Source organism: Copidosoma floridanum, unplaced genomic scaffold (genome assembly GCF_036245765.1).
Source record: "Copidosoma floridanum isolate Cflo_tuat_1 unplaced genomic scaffold, Cflo_Japanese_pri ptg000017l, whole genome shotgun sequence".
NCBI lineage: Eukaryota > Metazoa > Arthropoda > Insecta > Hymenoptera > Encyrtidae > Copidosoma > Copidosoma floridanum.
Window position 1 is genome coordinate 2,988,497 of NW_028321894.1, and position 22,989 is coordinate 3,011,485.

At 36.5% G+C, this 22,989-nt stretch overlaps 1 protein-coding gene across 1 annotated transcript in view; it reads right to left on the reverse strand.

Annotated features, from left to right (window-relative positions):
• Window positions 1–22,989, reverse strand: part of LOC106644845 (uncharacterized) — a 2,208,360-nt gene that overhangs the window by 310,853 nt on the left and 1,874,518 nt on the right. The window contains exon 42 of the mRNA XM_089592443.1: window positions 14,422–14,427. Within this exon, the coding sequence (XP_089448569.1) occupies window positions 14,422–14,427 (6 nt within the window). The remainder of the gene's footprint in view (window positions 1–14,421; window positions 14,428–22,989) is intronic.

The window sequence follows — 22,989 nt, forward strand, 5'->3', positions numbered from 1 at the left end:
CTTTTTGTTCGCAACACTAGACTTGGGCACTGAAACAATCGGTTCACCTATTAAAAAATGGCCAGGTCTCATTGGCATTGGGTCATTAGGGTGGTAGCTAAAATGAGTTAAAGGTCGAGAGTTTAGGCTGGCCTCGACTTTGCAGAGCAACGTGCTTAATTCCTCGAAAATCAGTTTGGTGTCACCGATTACTTGACGCTGATGCCTCTTTACAGAGCGCACTCCTGCTTCCGAAAGCCCACCGAAATGGGGGACAGACGGAGGGATGAATAACCATTCCATGGTGTCCTTAGGAAGAGCTTCAGCAGATTGTTTATAAAAGCTTGAAGCCTCGGTGAACATTTGTCTTAGCTGCTTATCTGCACCATATAAGTTAGTTCCATTATCACTCAAGAGCGTTTGGCAACGACCTCGACGAGTGGTGAACCTTTGATAAGCAGCAACGAATGCTGAGGAGGTCAGGTTAGATACCACTTCCTGGTGGATGGCTTTAGTTGCTGTACACGTAAATAAACAAATGTAAGCTTTCTGAAATTCTCTCCCTCGTCCCCAAGACATAAGTATACGAACTGGCCCAGCGCAATCAACTCCAGCAGTCAAAAACGGTCTTATACCTGTAACTCTACAGACAGGAAAGTTTACCATTTGAGGTTGTGCATGTCAGGAGGAATAACGGGCACATCAAACACATTGATTTTTTATACGACGAACAAGGGAACGCGAATGGATAATATAGAATCGAGCTGAAAAATAGATTCTAGTTTAAAGTGGGCCACTATAAAAAGTTTTATGGTGTGCGTGTTTGACTAATAGAGCAGACAAAGGACATGCTTTGTGTAGCAAAGATGGATGTTTTTCACTGTAAGAAGCCAAGGGCGCATTTTCTATACGTCCTGCTGATCTTAGTATCCCAAGGTCGTCTAAAAATGGTTTTAAGGAGACTAGTCGTGATTTTGACGGCAACCTATTCTCAATTTTTAAATTTAAAATATCTGATTTAAAAAAATTGAGCTGTGAGTATTTAATCAAAATATCAAGGGCTTGACGAAGGTCTAAGGTAGTCAAGAACCCAGAGCGACGCGAATCTAGATTTTTAAGGTTGAAAGAGAATCGAAAGAGATAAGCCGTCACTCTAACTAATGGAGTAAGAGAAGAGAATTTTACAAGTAAGTCCAGATCTTTATTTAGATGAGCCGTCAAGGTTGTTACTTTAGTTTTTATCTCTGGAACAATTCCGGGGGGCTCAACATACGTTGGAGTAAGATCATGGTCTGGATTTTAAAGCCAATCGGGATCATGCCACGAAAGCTTCAAATCCTTTAATTGTAAAGGAGTAATACTCCGGGTAGCAATGTCAGCCGGGTTCTGAGCAGATGAAATATGATTTCAATTTTTTGGTGGAAATATGGACTGAATCTTTGAAATACGGTTTGCAATGAATGATGTCCATTTTGAGGCATGTCCAGAAATCCAAGCCAAAATAACTCGGGAGTCAGTCCATGCAAAAGTTTTTAATGACTCAATGTGTAAATCTATCTTAACACGATCCAGTAAATCGGCCAATAATTTTTCTCTGCAGAGCTAAAGCTTAGGGATGCTTAAAACCTTGATTGGGGCCACACGAGTTTTGGCAACTAGTAAGGTGGATTAACAGACCTTATCCGACAATAAAATTCTCACATATATTACGGCTGCATAGGCACGTTCAGAAGAATCACAAAAGCCATGCAACTCGATATGTGAGGCATTTTCAGAACTCATACCAAGCCACCTTGGTACCTTTATTGATTCTAACTAAACAAGAGATTCATAAAATTCATTCCATTTTTTTGTCAAAGAATCACTCAACGGGCTATCTCAATCAAGGTCTAAAAGCCAAGTATCTTGAATCAAAATTTTAGCAAAAATCAAGACTAGAGAGAACCAGCCTTGAGGGTCAAAAAGACGAGATATTTTTAATAGTATGACACGTTTTGTGGGTGGTTTACTGGATTTTGAAGACATAGCCATTTTTATCGAAAAGGTGTCTGAGTGAGAATTCCACCAGAGTCCTAGAGCTGACACACCTTCAGCTTATGGCAGGAATTTTGATTCTAGTTTATTTTTCTTACACAAGCTCAACATGTTTGATACCCATTTGCTGAGTGAGAAACCACCAGCCCTAAGGATGGATATTAACTCTTGCTGAACAGCAATAGCTTAAGCTTCAGTATGAGCTCCAACATAAAAATCATCCATGTAAGAATTATTAAGCAAAATATCAGCACCAAAAGGATATTTTGCTGGTTCATCTAGGGCTAACTGCTTTAGAACTCTTAAAACAAGGAACGGTGCTGAGGTAAGACCATAAGTTATGGTATGCAAATCGAAACTAGTCAGAGCCTGTTTAGGATTATCACGCCATATAATTCGTTGCCATTTACGATCTTTGGGTTGAACTAGGATTTGTCTGAACATTTGAACTATGTCTGCAGTGAAAAAATACTTGAACATCTGCCAACGGGTCAGAACAACCCAAATATCCTTTTAAAGATTAGGGCCAGGATATAGACAATCATTTAAAAAGTACCCTGATAAAGAGAGAGATAAACCATTATATACAACTCGAATTTTTCCATGAGGATCCGATGTTTTAAAGACTCCGTGATGGGGCAAAAAATGACCATGAGTCAGGGGCGTGAATAAAACAGACATGTGGTCTAACACTTGATACTCAGACATAAATTCAATATACTTTGATGAAAGTGCAGGATTTTTAGAATAAAGTTCTTTATGTCGCGTTACTCGGGGGGCTGGAATTTTAAAACCGACAGATTTTTTTTTTTTTTGGAAACGGAAGTGGTTTCACCCGAAGTCTCTGCCTTTCAAGTTTCCCCCCTTACCCCGTCCCCCTCACTTACTGTTCTCTACACTCTTCCCCTCTCCCGACTATACATGTATATCTGCCAACCGTGCGGTGTTATTCTTCTCCATACCTTAACCTCCATTCCCCCTCACACTCCGAAGCAATTAGTTTTTTAACAAATTTTAATTTTATTTTCCCACAATAATTTTTCTTCAACTTTAAATTTTTTTCATTTACAATTCTTAAAAAAAAAAAAAAAAAAAAAAAAAAAAAAAAAAAAAAAAAAAACATTCTCCACTAAAGAGATTTGAACCCTCGACCTCCTGCACATGAGGTCCAGTACCTTACCCACTCTGCTACGAGCGCTGCCGACTAGAGAAACTCGGTTTCTTGTAATTATCGTGCCGTTCGTAACTATAATATTCCATTTTTATGTGCATTCACTGATACTACATTTAATTCATGATACATAGTATTAGTATTTGTGTTCCAAAAAAAAATTTGATTAGTATAAATATGGTTATGTAGATTAAACATAATAAGGCGCGTTATTACGCATTAAACATTTGTATTATATGCATTTAATGCATAAAATACTGACCGATTTTTATTAAACCTGAGGTTTTTTTTGGCAATACAGTAATGCTAATAATTACTGTTATGAATAAATTATTTTTTAATTAAATATTAAAATGAACATATACGATAGAGCTGCACAACGTATAATTGGCTTTTAAGATTTTGAATTCGACTCACTAATTATGTTACAATGTCACATAATTATATAAATTAAAAAAAAAAAAAAAAAAAGGGAATGAAAAAAAAAAAATAAAATATGAAAAAAAGAAAGAAATTAAATATAGAAAATACAAAAAAATAAAAAACAAATGTTACAAAATGAAGTATAAAAAAAAAATAAAACAAGAAATGGAAAAAAATTAAATAAAACAAGAAATAAAGAAAAAAATTAAAAGAAATGTGATAAAATAAAACATGAAAAACAAAAAAAACAAGAAATAAAAAAAAAAAAGAAACAAGAAATAAAGAAAAAAAAAAATAAAATAAAATAAAAAAAAAACAACAAACCAGGGGGATAAAAAGGTCATGGGACCCACGGTAAAAACGCAGTTCTTTAAACATGAAATGAGTATAGACACAATTTCTCAGGTAACAGGGGGGTCACCAGACCCACAGGAAGAACGAAGCTCTGTAAGCGTTAGTACTCCATTCATGTTGTTAACTAAAACAAACACTTGAAGAACGAATAAAAAAAAAAAAAAAAAAAAAACAGTTTACTACTTACGATGGTTGAACTTCGTGAGAACGTCGTGCATAAATACAGTACTCACGAAGTTCAACCATCGTGAGTAGTAAACTATTTTTTTTTTTTTTTTTTTTTTATTTTTTTTTTAAGTGTTTGTTTTAGTAAGCAACATGAATGCAGTACTAACGTTTACAGAGCCTCGTTCTTCCTGTGGGTCTGGCGATCCCCTTGTTACCTGACAAATTGTGTCTATACTCATTTAATGTTTAAAGAACCTCGTTCTTACTGTGGGTCCCATGACCCATTTATCCTTTCTGGTTTGTTGTTTTTTTTTTTCTTTATTTCTTGTTTTATTTTTTTTTTCATTTCTTGTTTTTTTTTGTTTTTCATATTTTATTTTATTACATTTTTCTTTTGTAAGCGATTTTCCAATTCAAAGAAAAGTCGAGTGGCAAGCTTAACGTTCGATTGCAGGTTCTTCTCTGGGTCAAGTTTAGAAGGTAATGAAACTATGTATCGACCTTCGCGATTACGTTGAACAGAATTAGTAAAAAGTTGTTCGCACCTCTCCTCCTCTTTAGAGGGAATGGGATTATCATGGAGATCTTCAACTTCCCAAAATTTTTGTAGATCACAATTAGCACACTCCTTAGTATAAGGAACATCAAGGTCAAAATAATTGTCGGACAAACTACTAGATAAGCAGGTGATCAGGTTCTTTTAGATGCTGGTAGATGTAGTAATAGAGGGTTCCCAAAAGAGCTCTGTATCAAATTCAACACAAAATGGAAACGCTTGTATATCCTGAAGGGAACGACTGGATTGACAAGATTGAGAAGGACAAGTTTTACCAGATAGAACCCAACCAAAAATAGTAAGTTTAGCCACTAGTTCTTGTATTGAACCGGAGCGAGTGCCATCTTTGTATAGAAAACCCGTTAGATCAGCCCCCAAAATAACATCAATTGGACCAGGACTGAAAAAGGTTGGGTCAGCAAGCTTCAGTTGAGAAATATAAGGCCAATTAAGGTTTGTTACCTTTACACTTGGGGTGTTGCGGGTCAACTTGTTTAAGACTCGGGCAGTGAATGGTAATATTAGACCAATATCTGTAATTGGGGACACCAACAGACTAACCTCTTCCTTGATTCTTCCAGCTTGACAAGAGTTTATTCCAAACACGGTACTTTTAACCGGACGTCTAGTCAATTTTAAGGACAGGGCTGCATGCTCAGAAACAAAGGATGAGTTAGAAGCAGTGTCCAAGAGTGCCCTAAGTACAATCGATTTTCCAGATTGAGTAATAAGTTTGACTAAAGCCGTTGACATCAGTACCACAAAATTATAAGGTACTGGAGGACAATTAGCTAAATAATTTTGCACTTTATCGCTAGCAACGTTGGATTCATTAGAATTATTAGAGTCATTAGACTCCTTATCATTCTCAGCTACATAAGATTGCCGATTGGGATTAAACTGTGATTGAGGTGTTTTTTGACGATTAGAACTTTTGCTTAAGGCATCATGCATCAAGATATGGTGCTTACCATTACAATCATTGCATCTATAGGAAGATCTACGACTCTTTAGATCGTGTCCAGCCTTTAAACACAAAAAACACAGCTTGGCATGTACAACATGCTCTTTTCTTTGAGCAGGGCTTTGTTTCTTAAAGGTACTACATCTATTTAGGGCATGATTTTCAGAACAAAATGTGCAACAATCATAAGACTTGCTTTGAATGGAAGCGCAAGGGTTCATTTTCGGGTTAATTATTTTTGTGGCTCGTCTTTCTGTGCCAGTAATGTCTTGCAACTTTAATTTTTCTGATTCACCAACAACTTCGAGGGCATGCATGCGATTTTCCAAAAAATTGCAAAGTTGATTAAATTTAGGTACTAACTTGCTATCATTCAAGGATGTTTCCCATTGGACGCGAGTAAATTTATTCGACTTCTCTGACAGTAGAAAAACGAACCATTCATCCCAAGCATCAATTGGTTTGTGAAGTCCTTCGAAAGCTCTTATTATTTGTTTTAAAAGAGTTAATTGACGATCTAAGGTCTGAAGCGTCTTTGCAAGATTTCACTGATTCCAAATTAATTAATTTCCGTAAGCATACATTAGATAATACTTGTGTATTATTATATTAAATCTTTAAATCGGCAAAAGCAGATAAATAGCCTTTATTTGTAGGCGGAACATTCGCTATAACCTCTGCAGCTTCACCGATTAAACAAGATCTTAGATACAAGAATTTTCTTACATTACTTAAACCTTCTACTTTATGTACCAAGGCGTTGAACTGGTCCTTGAACTGGTCCACTGAAGTGGATTTCCGTTGAAATTAGGCAGGTTGATCTTAGGCAGCTGGATCTGCTGAGACACTGCCTGCGCCGTTGTAGTCGGGTTGTCCACTGATTGAGGGCCAGGGTCTTGGCATCCCTCAATTTTTTTAATGGCGTTGTCAATATAGCAGCAGGCATCAATGTAGGCCTCCTTGGTTGATGGCATGATGTCGTCTTTTACGTAGGAAGTCTTATCAATATCCTTGACACGCATTAGCATGCGATGATTTTCAAAGAAGGCGTTCCAGTATTGTTGTATAACTCTTTTTCGGCCTTCGAAATGTGCGGTATTTTGCCATTTTTGAGGCGTTTCCTTGAAGTTTGGCAAAGCATTAGCAAGTTTTTGAGCCAAGTCGTATTGTTCTGCTAATAACTCCGTTAGTGTAACCATGATGTCAATGTGCTTTCAAAAAAACATAGAAGCAAAGGAGAGAAGTTTGTGTTGCACTACAGCAACAAGGCGAGTACGTCCCACAGAGAAATTTGCTCGCAGCAGCAACAGCACCAGCGCCAAGAGAAAGTCTTGCGCACCTGATCGAAAACAGTTACAGTAACAGCAGCCTGGCCCAGCAGCAGCCAGCTGCTGGGGAGAAAAAGAGAGAGAAAACACGCCGCTTTACAGCAGCAACGGCAGCTTGGCTCAACAGCCAACTGCACGAGAGAGAGAAAAAGAAGAAGCACTGCACTACAGCAGAAATGGCAGCTTGGTTTAACAGCCAACTGCACGAGAGAGAAAGAAAGAAGCGCTGCACTACAGCAGCAATGGCAGCTAGGCTCAACAGCCAACTGCACGAGAGATGCTCTGATGATACGACGGCTACGAGCACGGCTCACTACCCCACGTCCGAGAACAAGAGCCACCACACACGAAAAGATATTAGCGCATACACACACACTGCGGACAGCACAACTACACGCTATGCTGGAGCAGTGCACGAGTCCAATAAATATGGCCGCGTCGCGCACCTGCAAGAAAAACACTGTTGAGCCGCAGCCAGTCCCGACACCAAAATCGCGGCCAACGACGACTCGTGTTTTAAAAAGATGCCTGGGCTTGCCGTGCAGATGCGCGTAGAGAGGATGCCATGTCCATGGCAAAAATACAATCGTCAGTCGAAGGCGAAGAAAGTTAACTCACCAGCTCCCAGCAGCAAATGGAGTAATGTGTTACAAGCCTTTCTTACCCGGCTGATGCACCAGATGTTTGAGATTTGGCCTCCGCAAGATTAAGGAGGTGTATTGCTGGATTGGCTTCCTCTCGAAGTTAATAAACTTGAATAGCAGGTGGAAGAAAATAAGAAAGGAACCTAGAGATTTTCTCGTAAAAAGAGTTTAATGAAAATAATAAAAAAAGCTACAATTGGTTACAAAGTGTATGCGCGCGTGCGAAGCACAACTTGTTCGCTCGGAGGTAGCGGCACGAGAGAGCGAGCTCGAGCCAACGACGCAACACAGCATGCTTGAAGCCGCTGGGATGAAAAAGCCTCCCTACTCTTACCTACCTGAAGCGGCTGCTGACGAGTACGCACGAGCTACCTGAGTCTCGTCGCTGAGACCATTTTCACTTAGTACAGCAAAAGCCTATACACTCTTTAATCTCATTTTTTCTCTTAAGTTAAGCTTTTCATAATTTTGTTTGTTAAGTAAATTAGTTAAAACCGATTTGTTATAAAATAGTCAGATAACAGAGAAGCTCTCTACAATGGGCAGGTTAAATGCCATAAGGAAATTGTTAATTCTTTCGATACTTTCAGGAAGCTCAGTAAAGCTCATACAATAAAAGGACAAGCGTGTTCGTATTAAAAATCGGTGGAATTTTATCTTTCTAACTTAAAGACAGCTTATTCGGAGATTGGAAAATTAGATGAATTAGACAAAAAACAAGTTTATTTAACTTTAAATTTGTCGAATCTTACCAGTAATGCTTATGTTAACATTAAGGAAGATTTTTTCGAATAGATTGGATAGTTCGCCTAGATCCAAACCTTGAACCCTTCCCTCCCAGCTTCTCTATCTTCCATACCGTCTACTGGAGTGAACTCTTCGCTTTCAAAAATTAAATTGCCTCAGTTTTCTGGAAATAACTCTGAATGGCAACACTTTCTTAATCTGTTCAGGGCTTTAGTTCATTAAAGCAAAGATGTCCGAGACATGATTAAATTTCATCACTTGAAAGCGCATCTATTTAATGAAGCACTTAGTTTAATTCAAGGCATTGCTGTCACTGAACAGCAATACGAGAACGCTTGGAATACTCTCATCAACACTTTTGAAATTTAGCGTCGTCTCGTTCAATCATGTACTTCGATTATCTTCTCTTGCAAATCAATAAAGCTCAATTCTCGTGCTGAATAGATGCGCAAACAAAAAGAAATCATTAGCTTAATTAATCAATTAGTTAGTTAAGGTGGAGACGCTGATTTTTACATCACCTGGATAGCAGATAGATTTCATAATAACACGAAACAAAATTGACAACGATACTTAGGCAATTCTACTGATTCACCCTTTCTTAATCAAGTTAAACACATTATTTCAACAGAAATCATCACATAAGAATTATTTGATGTTAAATCTCAGGTTTTTGCCCCTGAAAGGAACAGCTCAAAGGGATCTTCTTACGTTACTGTATTAAAATCGTTATCTTGTCCTGATTGTCCAAGTCATCATCCTCTTTATCAGTGTCTTTTATTCAAGTTCAAGCCGTGAAATGGAAAGAAAGATCAGATTTTCAAATCTCGCTTATGTTTTAATTGTTTTAGTCACCATTTGGCTATAGATAGCAAGTCTAATCGCTCTTGCATTGTTTGAAGCAAGAAGCATCACTTATTATTACACAGTTGTCTTTTCAAGCCAAAGACTGATTCATCAGATTCTACTTATAATTGTGCTAATGGTAAAGATTGTGAGTCTACCGATAGTGAAAAGTCCAGTCATCCAACTCATGCTCCTCGCTTTTAAGATCTTGGAGTTTTGCTAGCTACTGCTAGAGCTTACGTCATTGGACCTAATAGTGTAAGATTGTTAGCTGAAACTTTGATTGATCAAGCTTCGCAGGTTTCGATAATTTCTCGCTTGTTGTGTGATTTATTTAACCTTAGAAGAGCATTAAAAAGCTTAAAGCTTAATGGGACCGTTGATTCTTCGAAAAGTAAGGTCTTCTTCAAAATGTAACCTCGCTTAGACTCTTCAATTGAGTTTCAGGTAGATGCTTTAGTCCTCAATAAGGTTTCATCTTACCAGCCACCATTGATTAAGGTCGATTGCAATTTTTATCATTTAATTGGTTTGGACCTAGCTTATCCTAAATTAATGTTTGAAGGATAAAATAATAATCAAAATTACAAAAAATACTGCAAAAATAATTTATGCGAGAAAATAAAATTTCTGGTACTTGTTTAAGTTTCATTACTTATTACTTACAGGAACTAAATACCAATACACATATTTACACAAAAAATTGATCGTTCTAAACACTACTTGACATTTTGTATTTCAAATTTATAAACGAAGTTAAAATGTTTTCAAAATATTTGTCTGTTGCTTATGATGTTTTGCTTTGAAAACATGCTTACTTTTTTTTCATTCGATACAAAAATTTTTTAGTGGCACAATAAACGTTGAAGTCATGCAAGCTTATGAATAGGACAACTCCCTATCAACCAACCTGAAAACTCTTTTGGGTATCTATTAGATATACCAAATTCGTTCGATTAAATTTTATTTTCTTCTATGATGTTTATAATATTAGAAACATGTACGTTTAGAAGTTTATTAAAATTATGATACCATTCACTCTCCAGCTTTTTCTTATGATATTTTTTTTTCTTATGTAAAACTGTCTCCAAATCCAGTTTGCATTTAATACATAGAGCTTTACGCATTTTACCAAAGATAAGGACATTCAACAATATTTTACTCTTTTCTTTTAATCTTCGTACAAATTTTAGCAATGTATAAAACTCGTTTTGTTTTTTTTAAATTTTTTAGTTGGTATAAACTGTAAGGCACGCTGTGCCATGCAAATCCTTCTAAAAATTTTTTAAAATTAGGGTAGTGTTTACAATCTGGAGTACAATTTGGTGTAAACTGATACGGACAAATATAAAATCCTCTGTTTATTTCCTGCAAGGCATCGTATAAACCTAGGAAAAATAGAAATAGTTTACGAATTAATACTCAAATCGTTTTAAAAAATTATTTAATTTTCTTATAACCGAATAGGTAAGACCGTTTTCTATCAATGAAAACACGTTTTTTTAAGACAATTTGACACGTTTTATCTTTGATACGTGTTACGACGTCGTGTGTGTTAGTTTTTCTTATCATAAAGTAAAGTATAATGATAACGATATTTTTATTTTTTTTATTCTCATAATAGCTTTGATTTTAAAATTTTTTCTCAACCATAGAGGCAACCGCATCAAAATTAGGTCTTACCGTATTTTAGTAGTGAAAACGAATACCTTTCACTTCACATACACCATGCATCTTACCGTTTGGAATACGATAGCCAGAAAACTTTGGTCCTCCGGACACAAAAGTGTCTATATAAGAACCCTCTTTATACTCCTCCAACTCGTCTGTTAGTTGGCCTAATAATGAACTTGTGGGCGAATTATATTCCTCTGGATTTTCAGTGTTAGTACAAAAATAATCAAATCAGTGTTGTGATATAACCTTCTTTTGCCCAAATTTTCCAAGTAGGAATACAATTTTAATCGTGCTTAAGCTTTGGTATAAGCAGCTATAGCTACATTTGTACAGGGGGACGAAAGTGCCGCTTTGTCCTGGTACTTCCATATGATGTACGTAACATTATCGTTTGCCGGAAAACAATGTTAAACGTGTATTCTTTTATTAAATAACAGCTTTAATAACGATTCGTAATAATTTAATACATTTGTTTTTGGAAGATTCTGTTTTAACATTGGTAGGCCAACCGCTTGCCTCTTGTTTGATTTTTAAAAAAGTATCTATATGTTTGGTAAATAGGCCACCACTGTGTGAGACAGAGTAATACTGAGCAGTTTCGTACTGCAAAATTACATCAATTCAAATAGGTTTTTACCCTAACTTTAAAGCTTTTTTTATTTTATCGAAAACCCAAGTTCCTCTTAACATTCGCTTATTGACATCATGAAAACATTTATCTTCTTACACTTTCTCCATAAACGTCCTGCATCGACCAAAAAGTAGTCTCCCATGCATTTTTGTGGTAAGTACAGGATGAAACAGATTCAGTGGTGGTAAAATCGCGTATTTAACCAAACCCTTGTTGTTATGGCTCAAATTTTCGTAATTAACTTCTGTTAAAATAAAACAATCATCTGCATTGTAAATTTTAGAATGTTTAAAAGGAAATTTTTCTGTCCTTTAAATGTATGGGTATAAGGAACATACGTCCAAATGATTTATTTTTTCATTTTCTTGAGCGTCATTTCGCGTAACAGTATTCCCTGTACGGTCCCCAGAATAAGCGTTCCTTGGGTTTAAGATATTATTTTTAGCTATCGGGTGATTTTCGACAAAAGTTAAAAGTTCTTAATTTTTTTCTAAATATTGGTCGAAATCACATTCCCACATCTCAATTATAGTGTAGCCGTATTCTTTTATTTTCGAGGTCATTAAAAGTATACTCTTACAATGCTCTGAATAGATTTCAAAATTTGTTAGTTTCTCCGTTCGATCATCGGAGTAATAACGCGGACACCCGTGAAAATAACAACCGTAAAATTAAAAAACCGTACCATTAGAAGTTTTTTCTCCTGCTATGGGTCTTAAAAAACCATCGACTACTGGTCCTACGATTAGTCAATATTCCAATAAATGTTCTGCATGGATTATTTCGATATTTCTAATTTTTTCCTCACACAATAACCATTTAATCGATTTTTCTGAAAATTGACTCGTAGAAAAATTTTTCCAAAAGCTGTAAACAACCGACGCTATATTTAAACATCTTGTACGCAATAATCTACTACATCCTTCTGCATATTAAATTTTTTTTTTTTATAATTTGGTCATAACAAAGTACAATCTCTTGACGTTCTTTTGAACTCATTTAGTCTGGTGGAAAAAATTTAATTGCTGGATACGGTCCTTTATTATTAAAATCCTCTTTGCTCGTAAAAATTTGGGCGAACTACCCTTTTTTTAAATCATCCGTCAAGTTAAAGGTTTTCGATAATTCTGCAAATTTTATTGCTAAATAATTAAGACTATCGATAAATTTATTTTTTTCAATAGTCATTTGTATGATATCTCGTCCGTTTAAAATGACATTACAAAATTTTTTTTTAGAAACAAGATGTTTTAAAATAAATTGAGTGTCAAAAGATTTTGCATTGTGTACTATACATACAAAAGAGGAAAACATTTCACTTTTTTTTCGTACAGCAAAGTCAACAAACATTTATAAACATTTCTCACCTTAAAAGACTATTTCTTTCACATCACAAAACTTACAAATGAATGATTCTGAATCTGTAGCCATCACATCAAATTTGAGCTACACATAAAATTGGTACATGTATGCATATTTTTAACGTATCGTCCACAGTTTCGTCCTGACGAGTCTCAAAACCATAAAAAAAAGCAACTTTTTTTCTTGTTATTTCTCTCTTTTACAGCTTGGATCATACACAATTCATTTTAATCATGCATGGTTTTACACTGTCCACAAAATTTTTTCTACACTGGTGTTTTCTTTCTGCTAAATTGTAAGATTTTGAACAAAAGCTACATATTTTAAAGGTATCGCATACACATCTTTCGACTGCCTAATGTGTTTTTCTTCGCGCATATGACCCTGGACGATTACGATTTTTAAAACACTTTCTTTTAAAAGTACGCTTACAGTCATCACACTTTGTTTTCTTCATTTCAGAAGTAATATTATTACAATTAGGGTTTGCATTACATGCCGTGCAAACAAAAGGACACGAATGATTTACTATTTGTCTGTATCTTTTATTACATGGTAAACAGGAAAACATATTTGTATTGATTGCTAAAAAGTTAAACATTAAAGTATAATCTTCAATATTAGTGCAATACATTATGTTAATAAATTAACTGTAATTTGATGGCATATTTTTGACCCATCATAAATTGAAGCCGTGCCAGTCCCGAAGTGTTTATAGTCCAAAACGCAAATGGCTATGTTTTTCCGTAAAAAATATTTTTGACACTATACAATTTCTGGAAACCCAAAAGCGTCTGTATCTTTTTTAGCTGTATCATTATTCTTTAATAGTTTTAGAGCTTTTTGTTATTGCTCTTTTTCATTTGTAATACTTCTCCACTGTTTCTTATATTTGACAGTGTCATTTTTGTTTGTATAAACCTCGCCGCAAACAAAAGCCCTCACTAGGCATAAATTATCATTATTCTAAATACTTAATACTCCTTTTTTTCTATATTTCTTATAACATCTACGGAGGCACTCAATCTTTTAAGCACTTGTACGTATGTTACCTCAACAATTATATTTTGTCAAACATCTTAAACGTAATCAGACGCCCTGTTAATCTTAACACCTTAATATATTTTTCTACATCGCTTATTATATTAACGAATTCTCTACCTTTTAGTCCATGATCCTCTGGAACATTTTTTTCTACGTGTACGTCCGTAACACCATTACGTTTTTGCACAAGAGCACAAGCACAGTTACACCCACAGTTAATTTTTTAACTCACTTCACTTGTTTCTGGTGTCATATATGTTTTTTGCTGCTGCTGCTGTTGATCCTGAGTGTTATTGCTGTTGTTGTTGCTGCTGTTGTTGCTGAGGTTGTTGTTGTTACTATTGCTGTTGTTAAAGGTTTTGTTCTTCTATTTCTTTTTGTGGACCACTTGGTTCCAAATTAGTTAGCTCTGCCAAAATAAAACAGTCTTTTTATTTTATATTTACGATGAACTACGCTTATAATGATTTGTACAATGAGAAAATTTATTTACCTTTATCTGCTCCAAGACAACAAATTTCTTTTTGCATTCCCGATGGACCAGCCATTAATTTGTCATCGTTTTCGGTACTTCTCCTCCTATTTTCAATGACCTGCGTAGGAGTCATCGGACTTAGCGTCGATGAAGGCGAGGAAAAAAAATTATTTTCCTCGGCTATCGTATTTACTGAAATTAGTAACAATCAAATTATGTAAAAAATCATGTTAAAATTACTTTGATTTAAAGTGATAAGATTTACTGACTTATTTTTGCGTAGTGGTCAAACAATTACCTTACACAGCCACTGTTTCGTGAGTTGAGTGGTAAACTGTTGGCTACCACAATCACAGCAATGTCGCTATTTTTTACACAAATGTCATACAATACACTTTTTTCACTGTCAGAAACAAGCCTTCGGAATAACTCGGACTAACACAGCACTTCTTTAAGTTCTTGCACTGATGCATTCGGTAGCACCTTATTAACACAAACTGCCAGGTATTCCAATTTAATTACGTCATGAAGCGTGAATCCATACATGACACACTGCAATACTACAGCCCGTAGTTTTGTAATCATCGAATCCATGATGAACACGCGCACTACTTCTTTTTAACAGCTAAGAGAATATTGTCTTGGCTACGAGTGCCTGATAAAAATTGACTCTTCCTTTTGGTCTTAAGTTCCTCACCAACACTGTATCTTCTCATCTTTTACTCTTTTCTAAGGAAAAATGCATGCAGCTGGGGGTATGAAAATCACATAAACAATGAGTTAAGCCAGTCCCTTGATATTCGCACAGTTTTTAATGATTTTTCAACAGCTCGTAAAAATTAGACTTTGACTCAAAAGAAACCCAGCAGACACTTGTTTTATGGAGTAATGTCTCATTTTTTACAACTTAAAAGTAAAAACTTATATGTGATAAATATTGATATAATTTGAGGGCTTGTTGTCTGTTGAGGTATACGTTGTAGCTGTCATATGGTTTCTGCACGTAATGGCAACATCCTACGAGTTTATTACTTTAGGTCCCAACAACTCAGTTTCCATGCAACCAACACCTTGAAGAAAAAGGTGAGATAGTAAAAGAGAATAGAGGGAGGAAGAAAGTAGAGTAGAGTAGAGTAAAGTTTATTAGGCTAAGGACCAACGGTCTAAGGTAGCCTTGCAATGTAAACATAGCTGTTTCAGACAACTTACAGAGGCTTAAGAAGGAGCGAGTCCTATTACATTGTGTTCGCAAGTAATATTACATACAGATGAGTAAATTTTTAGTTAGACAATAAAAAATAATAATAATAATAAAAATAATAATAATAATAAAAATAATAATAATAATAGTACTTAATAATAAGATAAATATAATGCAAACTATACGTCGTAGATCCTGAATTAATACTGAATATTAAAATTTGAGCTAGGCTTATAAATAATTGATGTGAATAAATTAAAACTGAAAGAAAGATAGTTAAGAATTCAAGCAGCTGTCATGTTTTTCAATGACTCTTAGGAGTCGGCTTTTGGTCCAGGTGAGCGGTGGACAGCGTAGAGAAGGAGGCAGAGCGTTCCATTTTCTAGCAGCTCCAACAGTAAAAGAGTTGTTGTACATGTCTAAATTGACTGGTGACACTTGCAGCTCCAGAGAATCGATGTTGCGAAGGGCAATGGCGTCGGATGATCTAGTCTTGAATTCGAAGAGTTCGGCCAGATATGAAGGGGACGCAGTTTTGAGTACATTTTCAAGGAGGCCAAGCATAATATATAGCCTTCTGCTAGAGAAGGAGACGATGCCATATTTTTTATAGACAGGATTAATGTGTTCAGACTTGCGTAGGTTTTCCACAAAACGGAGTGCTGCATTTATACATCTGGTCATATTTGTTTCCATCTCGGCAGAGAGCCCATATAGTACAGATGTACAAAAATCCAAGTGTGGGAATACCAGCGAGCAAACGAGAAGTAGCTTAGTGTCATTGGGTAGACTACAGCTTAAACGCCTAAGTCTAGCTAACGCTGAGTAACAGCTACTAGCAACTAATGCACAGTGAGATCGCCACTTAAGCGAGCTATCAAGAGTGACGCCGAGCAGCTTTACAGTGTCACTAGGCTCGATGATCGTACCATTGAGTACCAAGTCAGGTAGTGTACTAGCCTTTCGCAGTCGATTGCTTATGCCTCTGGTACCAAACCAGATTGCATGAGTTTTGCGCTCATTGACGATGAGTCCATTGAGCTTGGCCCAGTTAGAGATGTAGCTGAGAATGCTGTTGGCACGCAGTACAATATTCTTTGCTTCACTGGTGTTACCATGGATGTAGAAACCAAAATCGTCGGCGTATACGTGATGGTTGCAATTATTACATACTTGTAGAAGATCATTGATAAACAATGAAAAGAGTGTGGGGCCAAGTAAGCTGCCTTGTGGAATGCCTGAGTTCCTGAAAAGAGTTTGGGACAATTCAACATCAGGTGAACGTACTGTTTGCGATCTATTAGTCAGGTAAGATCTGATCCATGCAGCAGCACTGTCAGAGAAGCCAATCGCAATGAGTTTGCTTATGAGTAATTTGATGTTGACGAGATCAAAGGCTCTGGTTTGATCAATTGCCACGAGGAGTGTTACCTTCTTTTCGTTCACAGCTTTTCTGATATCATCAACGATCCGAATCATAGCAGTATAGCAATTGTGTAGTTTCCTGTAGCCTGATTGGAAGCGGTCGAGGATGCTCTTGCTTTCTATGTACTGCATAATCTGGTTGAGAGCCACTACCTCAAGTATCTTACCCACGGTGCATAGTTTGCTAATAGGCCGAAAGTCGCGTGCGGCAGTGGCGTTTCTCATTTTCGCAATGGGCACAATAATGGCATGTTTCCATAAGCTAGGAAAAACTCCCGATTGGAATGAAGAGTCAAATACATTAACAAGAATGAGAAGGATCATTGGAAGGCAGAGTTTCAAAAAATTTAGATTCAAACCATCTGAGCTATTTGCATTTGAATGTGCAAAATTAAAGGCTTTCACTACTTCTGAAGGCTCAACATGTCTGAAGTTGAAGCGATCGTCAGGGGCGATCCTTGGTATTAATGGCAGAGGGATGGGCGCGACGTAGGGTCCTCAGGCTCGATAAAATGCTTGTTAAGCTGAGTTGGCGAGATCGAAAGCTGACAATTATGGTCATTCCTACCAACGATGCCCAATGATCTGACAGTTCTCTAGGTTTCGGCTGAGGATTTACACTCGAGAAACTTGCGACGGTGGTAATCCTGAGTAGCGTATTTGATGGCAACCTTGACTCTATTGCGTAACAGTTTATACGTGGTGTGATACTTCTCAGTTCTGTGGCGTTTGAAGTCACGCCACGCTAAATTTCTCTCTCTGATGAGTCCTCGAATTCCAGGAGTAAGCCAAAGAGCTGGTTTTTTACTTTTTATTTTGATTGTGCGGAAGGGCGCATAGCGATTGAGTACATGAATCAGAGTTTGTGTGAAGATCTGTACTTTATCATCTACATTAGGTGAATTGTGTAAATTCATCCAGTCTATACTACGTAGATCTTCTGTAACGGCATCTGCGCGGAGGTCATAATACGTACGGCATCGTAGAGTTTTTGTAAGTACTGGAGGAGGAGGGATCCTCAAGTTTAATATGGTAACGTCATGTCCGCTGGTGGTTCATGGTGGTAAAAATTGTTCGTGGCTCGTGACAAGATGTTTCTCACTCAGGCAGATGAAGTCAATCGTGGAGTCAGAAGTAGTGCAGTGGTGAGTACGGCCAAAGGGTATTCTTTCTAAGTCCAATGACGAAAGAGATTGCTTGAGAATATTAAGGTTGGTTGTGTTGGAGTTTCATTCTATGTTAAAATCGCCCATGAGTACTAATTGATCGTTGGCACAATTACAATTAACGATGGCAGACTCTACATCAGTCCAAAAACCAGCTTTAGAAGGACTATAAACAGCTGCACATAATATGGTGTATTCATTGCCTTTAATTTCAGCCAATAAGTATTTGGGGCGCTTGACGTACACTTGTGGAGTGTCAGATATTCCTATAATCCTGGTCCTAAATGATTCATGAACGTATAAGGCTACGCCTCCACAGCCCTTACTGATACGATCATGTCGCAGTAAGTTGTATCCTGGTATGGACACTAGTTGACTAGGTATGCTAGGCCTTAGGAATGACTCGCTGATGGCAAAGATGTAACGTTAGGTTCAATTATAAGTGACTGTATATCGTTAAAGTGGCCAGGGAGCGACTGAACATTAGCATGTGCTAGAGTGAGACAGTATGGGTTTGTAGGTACAATGTTATTCATCGTTATCAATCGAGCTTAATTTGCGCTCTATGCTGGCACGAAGTGCAGGACACTTGGTTTTATCGAAGGCACAGTGCGAGTGATTAAGAGCTTTGGAGTTTTTGCAGTTGACGCAGCAAACAGCAGATTTTGTTGTGCAATCCTTAGAAGAGTGCAGACTAGCGCAGAAACCACAAATTGATGTGGTGTTACAGTTAGATGCGATGTGTCCAAGGTTGTGACACTTAAAGCACTGAAGTACAGAGATATGACCGTTGAATCTACACAGCACCCAGCCAAGGTTTATTCTTTCCCTGGAAAATAACTTCTTTCGACACTCAGGAGATACCTCAACGACGCAAGACCTATGATTTTTATTGTGCGCCGGATATAAGTCAACAATTTTAATGTCGTCAGGCTTGGAATTACTTAAGTTTTGTGCAATCAGGTATTTGTGTATTTCGTCTTTAGTATATTCAACTGGTATGCCGTTGATGAGGATACGAGGCCAAAGTTTTTTTTGAGGTTTCACCTCAAGTCCCAGATCATTCAGTGCTGGGCTATCTACGAGTCCCTGCAGCGTATCACCCTCAATTATAACAGATTTTTCAGTAGCTAGGAAAACACGCCCTACTTGCAGCCCAAGATCAGCAGCGCAGATAGTTTTTAGTGCGTTTTTTGTATCTAGTGCAGTGGGAAATTCACTCAGACGGTTAACAACAGGGCCAACCACAACTCGTGATGCTCTTTTTATAGGAATAGGTTTGCCGTGATTCAGGACAATACGGCTGTCGGCTCCACGGCCTACCACATTGGCGTAGGTTTTAGCTTTTTGATTGACCGCAGACGGTGCAGATGAGCACGTACTTAGTTGCTGGCAAGCTATTTTGATTTCAGAGAGAGAGAGAGAGAGAGAGAGAGCGAGAGAGAGAGAGAGGAAGCATAGAGCGTGAGATCTGATGAACAGTTAGTCCCACTTTTTCCGGTACCTGATCCTACTTCAGTAGTGTGTCAGCAGTCGAGCTAATAATAAGTTGACACAATCCCTAGCAATCGTAAATAGCGTATTTTATCATCGCAAGTGTTCAGTGCTAAACTGGTGATTAGTACAAAAAAATTGTGGTAACGTTAGAAAGTGGTGACGGCGGCTGTTGCTTTCAGACATAAAAGGCATGCATTTCTTTTAAATAAAAACTCCTTAAAGTCTCATAAAGAGAAAAACACTAATCCCACGTCTTATTCTAGCTTACATATATTAACTACTACATATGCTTTAAATAAATTCTGTACAAAATAGATCTCAGTTGGATTATACTATGATTTTGAATAACAAGTGTTCGAACCTTGAGTTCTTTTATCAAGGAATAAAATAACAAAAGGGTTAAATCTTAGTTAAAAAATGTGGAGTAAAATGCAAAATAATTTTGCAGTTATCTCAGATTATTTCAATAATACGACTACCGAAGTATTAGATCGAATACATTTTAGTGACATTAAGTTAATGTTTACCACATCCCATGGAACAAAATCTATTATATTCGATTCTTACCAGGACAACAATAAGCAAGATAGGTGTAAAAAAAAAGAACTCTAGGGTACTACAGTAGTGATGCAGAAACCAATCTTTTGTGGACTAGCAGCTGCAAGTGTGTGTGTGGATAAAAGACTTCATCGTATTGAACGTGTTACGATATCAGTCAATAAATGTAAGAATTTAATCACCGAGAAAATAATTCTTTTGCTAAAAAATACTGATACAGTAAAAAAAAATGATGATTCGGTGATAGAAGGTGTTGTAAAGACAAATTCTGATCAAATTAAAGAAACTGTAAAAGAAAAGTTTCAGTCTCCTACCGACAACGTATTTTTGCAACAACATTTTAAAATTGTTTTCTTGGAGTTAACAAATATGTGTGTGAAGATGTTTGTGAATCAAGTAAGGTCTAAGTTGTGAAATAAATAATTTTTATGTACAAGAAGGTATAAATAAATAGTCTAAAACTCATAACTTGGATATTTCTCATTTTTACTTATTTCTCTTATTTCTTATCCCTCCTTTTTTTGGTTAGAAAACATATGGTCCTTCCACCCTTACAGCGGATTATCACTTAGGAAAATAGGTTCTTTCATGAAAACTGTAAGACAGTAAAATAGCTTTTTCACTTTTTTGAGATCGTGATTTTCTCACCCTTCAACTAGGTCTGTTGCTAGAGGATAATAACCTCTAGTTAGAAGAATAAGACATTCGGTCGGCATTAACGCCTTTTACAAACACACTTCTCATACAGACCTTCAGAAGTCATATATTTTCACCTTTCCATCCCACCTCCAAGGCCCAACTTGATCTTAAAAACCGCGCTACTCTTCGAAGATCCCAAAATTCCTCAGCAAGGCGCCCGCTCCTCCCCCTCCAACAGCATGACCAAACGATCACCCTGGGCCCGACCGCTGGCGCCAGACGGTCACGTCAGAAGTGTCTGGAAATTACTCACCCTGACTGCTAGCGCTCACCATTTTTTATTATCACTAGGATCACGGAAACAATACGTGCAAACTTTATCCATAGTATCAGCGTTCTCCAATAAAACTTTTGCAGTCGTACACGGTAGTAGTTTGTGTCAAAATTTACATTAAATTCGATATTATGCGAGACACAAATTATGTAATAAATCACAAAAATTCCATGACCATACGCATAGTTTTTCAAAGGACGAGGTACATCACACTGCAAGGGCTGCCAATTTGAAACGTATAACCCAATTTTCTTAAAAAATATTGAGACTTTAGATCAATATCATCGCTACTTCAGACTTCATAATGTTTAATACAATACGTTTTCTCTAGGGCTTCGTTGATTACGTACAACCATTAATGTGAGTTATGAAAAAAAAGTTAGTCTTACATTCTATTTTTTGTCCCAATAGCATATTTCGCCCATACCCCTTACAGTGGCTCAGTTGACAAATGGCCAAAAATGTAAAACTGATTTTCGTGGATATTATGAACACGTTTATACGTACATCTCGAGAAAGTGTGCAGAAAATTGCATCAACAATTACGTCATTTACCCACGTATTTTTTTCCACGTCTCATTGCAGTATTTTGTACTTACGCACAAAGACTCCTTCGAAATTATCATTACTGTGAAGTTAAGTTAAGTTGTCTGGCAGTTGTCTCTTACATCTCATGCAATGACTCAAATTGGAGGCAGAAATCTTACAAAATGATCACATGGCCAATAAACCTTCTTTACACTCGGGTTCCTACTACACAATTTCATTGAGTTAGCCCAAAATAAGAGACGTGGACAGGTTCTCAGTTGTATGCGTTCTGCAAATTTCTTTCATTGTATTTAAGTCATTTATTTTACTATACAAACTCTTTTCTTCGATGACCCATTGCTTTTACTGCATGCAGAACTCCTAAGTCTTCTGAAAAATGTTGTGTTGGAACAAGACATTTTAAAACTCGAGCATGAGGCTTGGACATCGTTTGTATCGAAAAAACCAAACAAGCAAAAACTATTCTTTTTAAACTCTTCTTTAAATTAACTATTAAAATTCGGAAATAAATATTTTCTATGCTAACTAATTCTTTGATGTGTAAGAGTTATGAATAATTATAAATAAACAATTTCTGACTAAACAAGTTTTACGGTCAATTTATTGTAGAAATAGTTCAGTTTCTTTATATTATAATTTTAATGCTCTAAATATACAACAAACCACTAAATAATACAATACAGTTATATATACGTAATATACGGTGAGTACACAATAGTACACTTTTCCAAACAGAATTAATAAGTAGGCTATTAGTAGGGCCTACTTAACTACACAGTAAAAAATTTTCTTATAAAATCCCTTATGCCTTATATAAAATCCCTGAGTAAAATAACGTCAAGCTACTACGTCCTTAGTAATACTACAAACATTTTTGTGAGTATCCTATATTTTTGTAATTTTTCTGTATTTCTTCTTGGATATTAATTTGACCTAGATTTTATATAGTATATTTTACTATCAAGCTTGAAAAATACTTTTCTAGCAGACTCGTGATTTTACTATATAGGCGTAGTAATTTTACAATCATCGTTGTATAACTACGTTACTCTACGTATAATACAGAGCGCAAGTGTTTCACAGATGACTGTTCATAAATCATATGAATGATGGTATCTGAGAGTAAAGGTATACTGGGTACACAGCTCTAAGCGGGACAAACACGAGCATCATAAAAATTTGGGCTTTAATTTGACAGTTACCAGTAATAAAAGTAA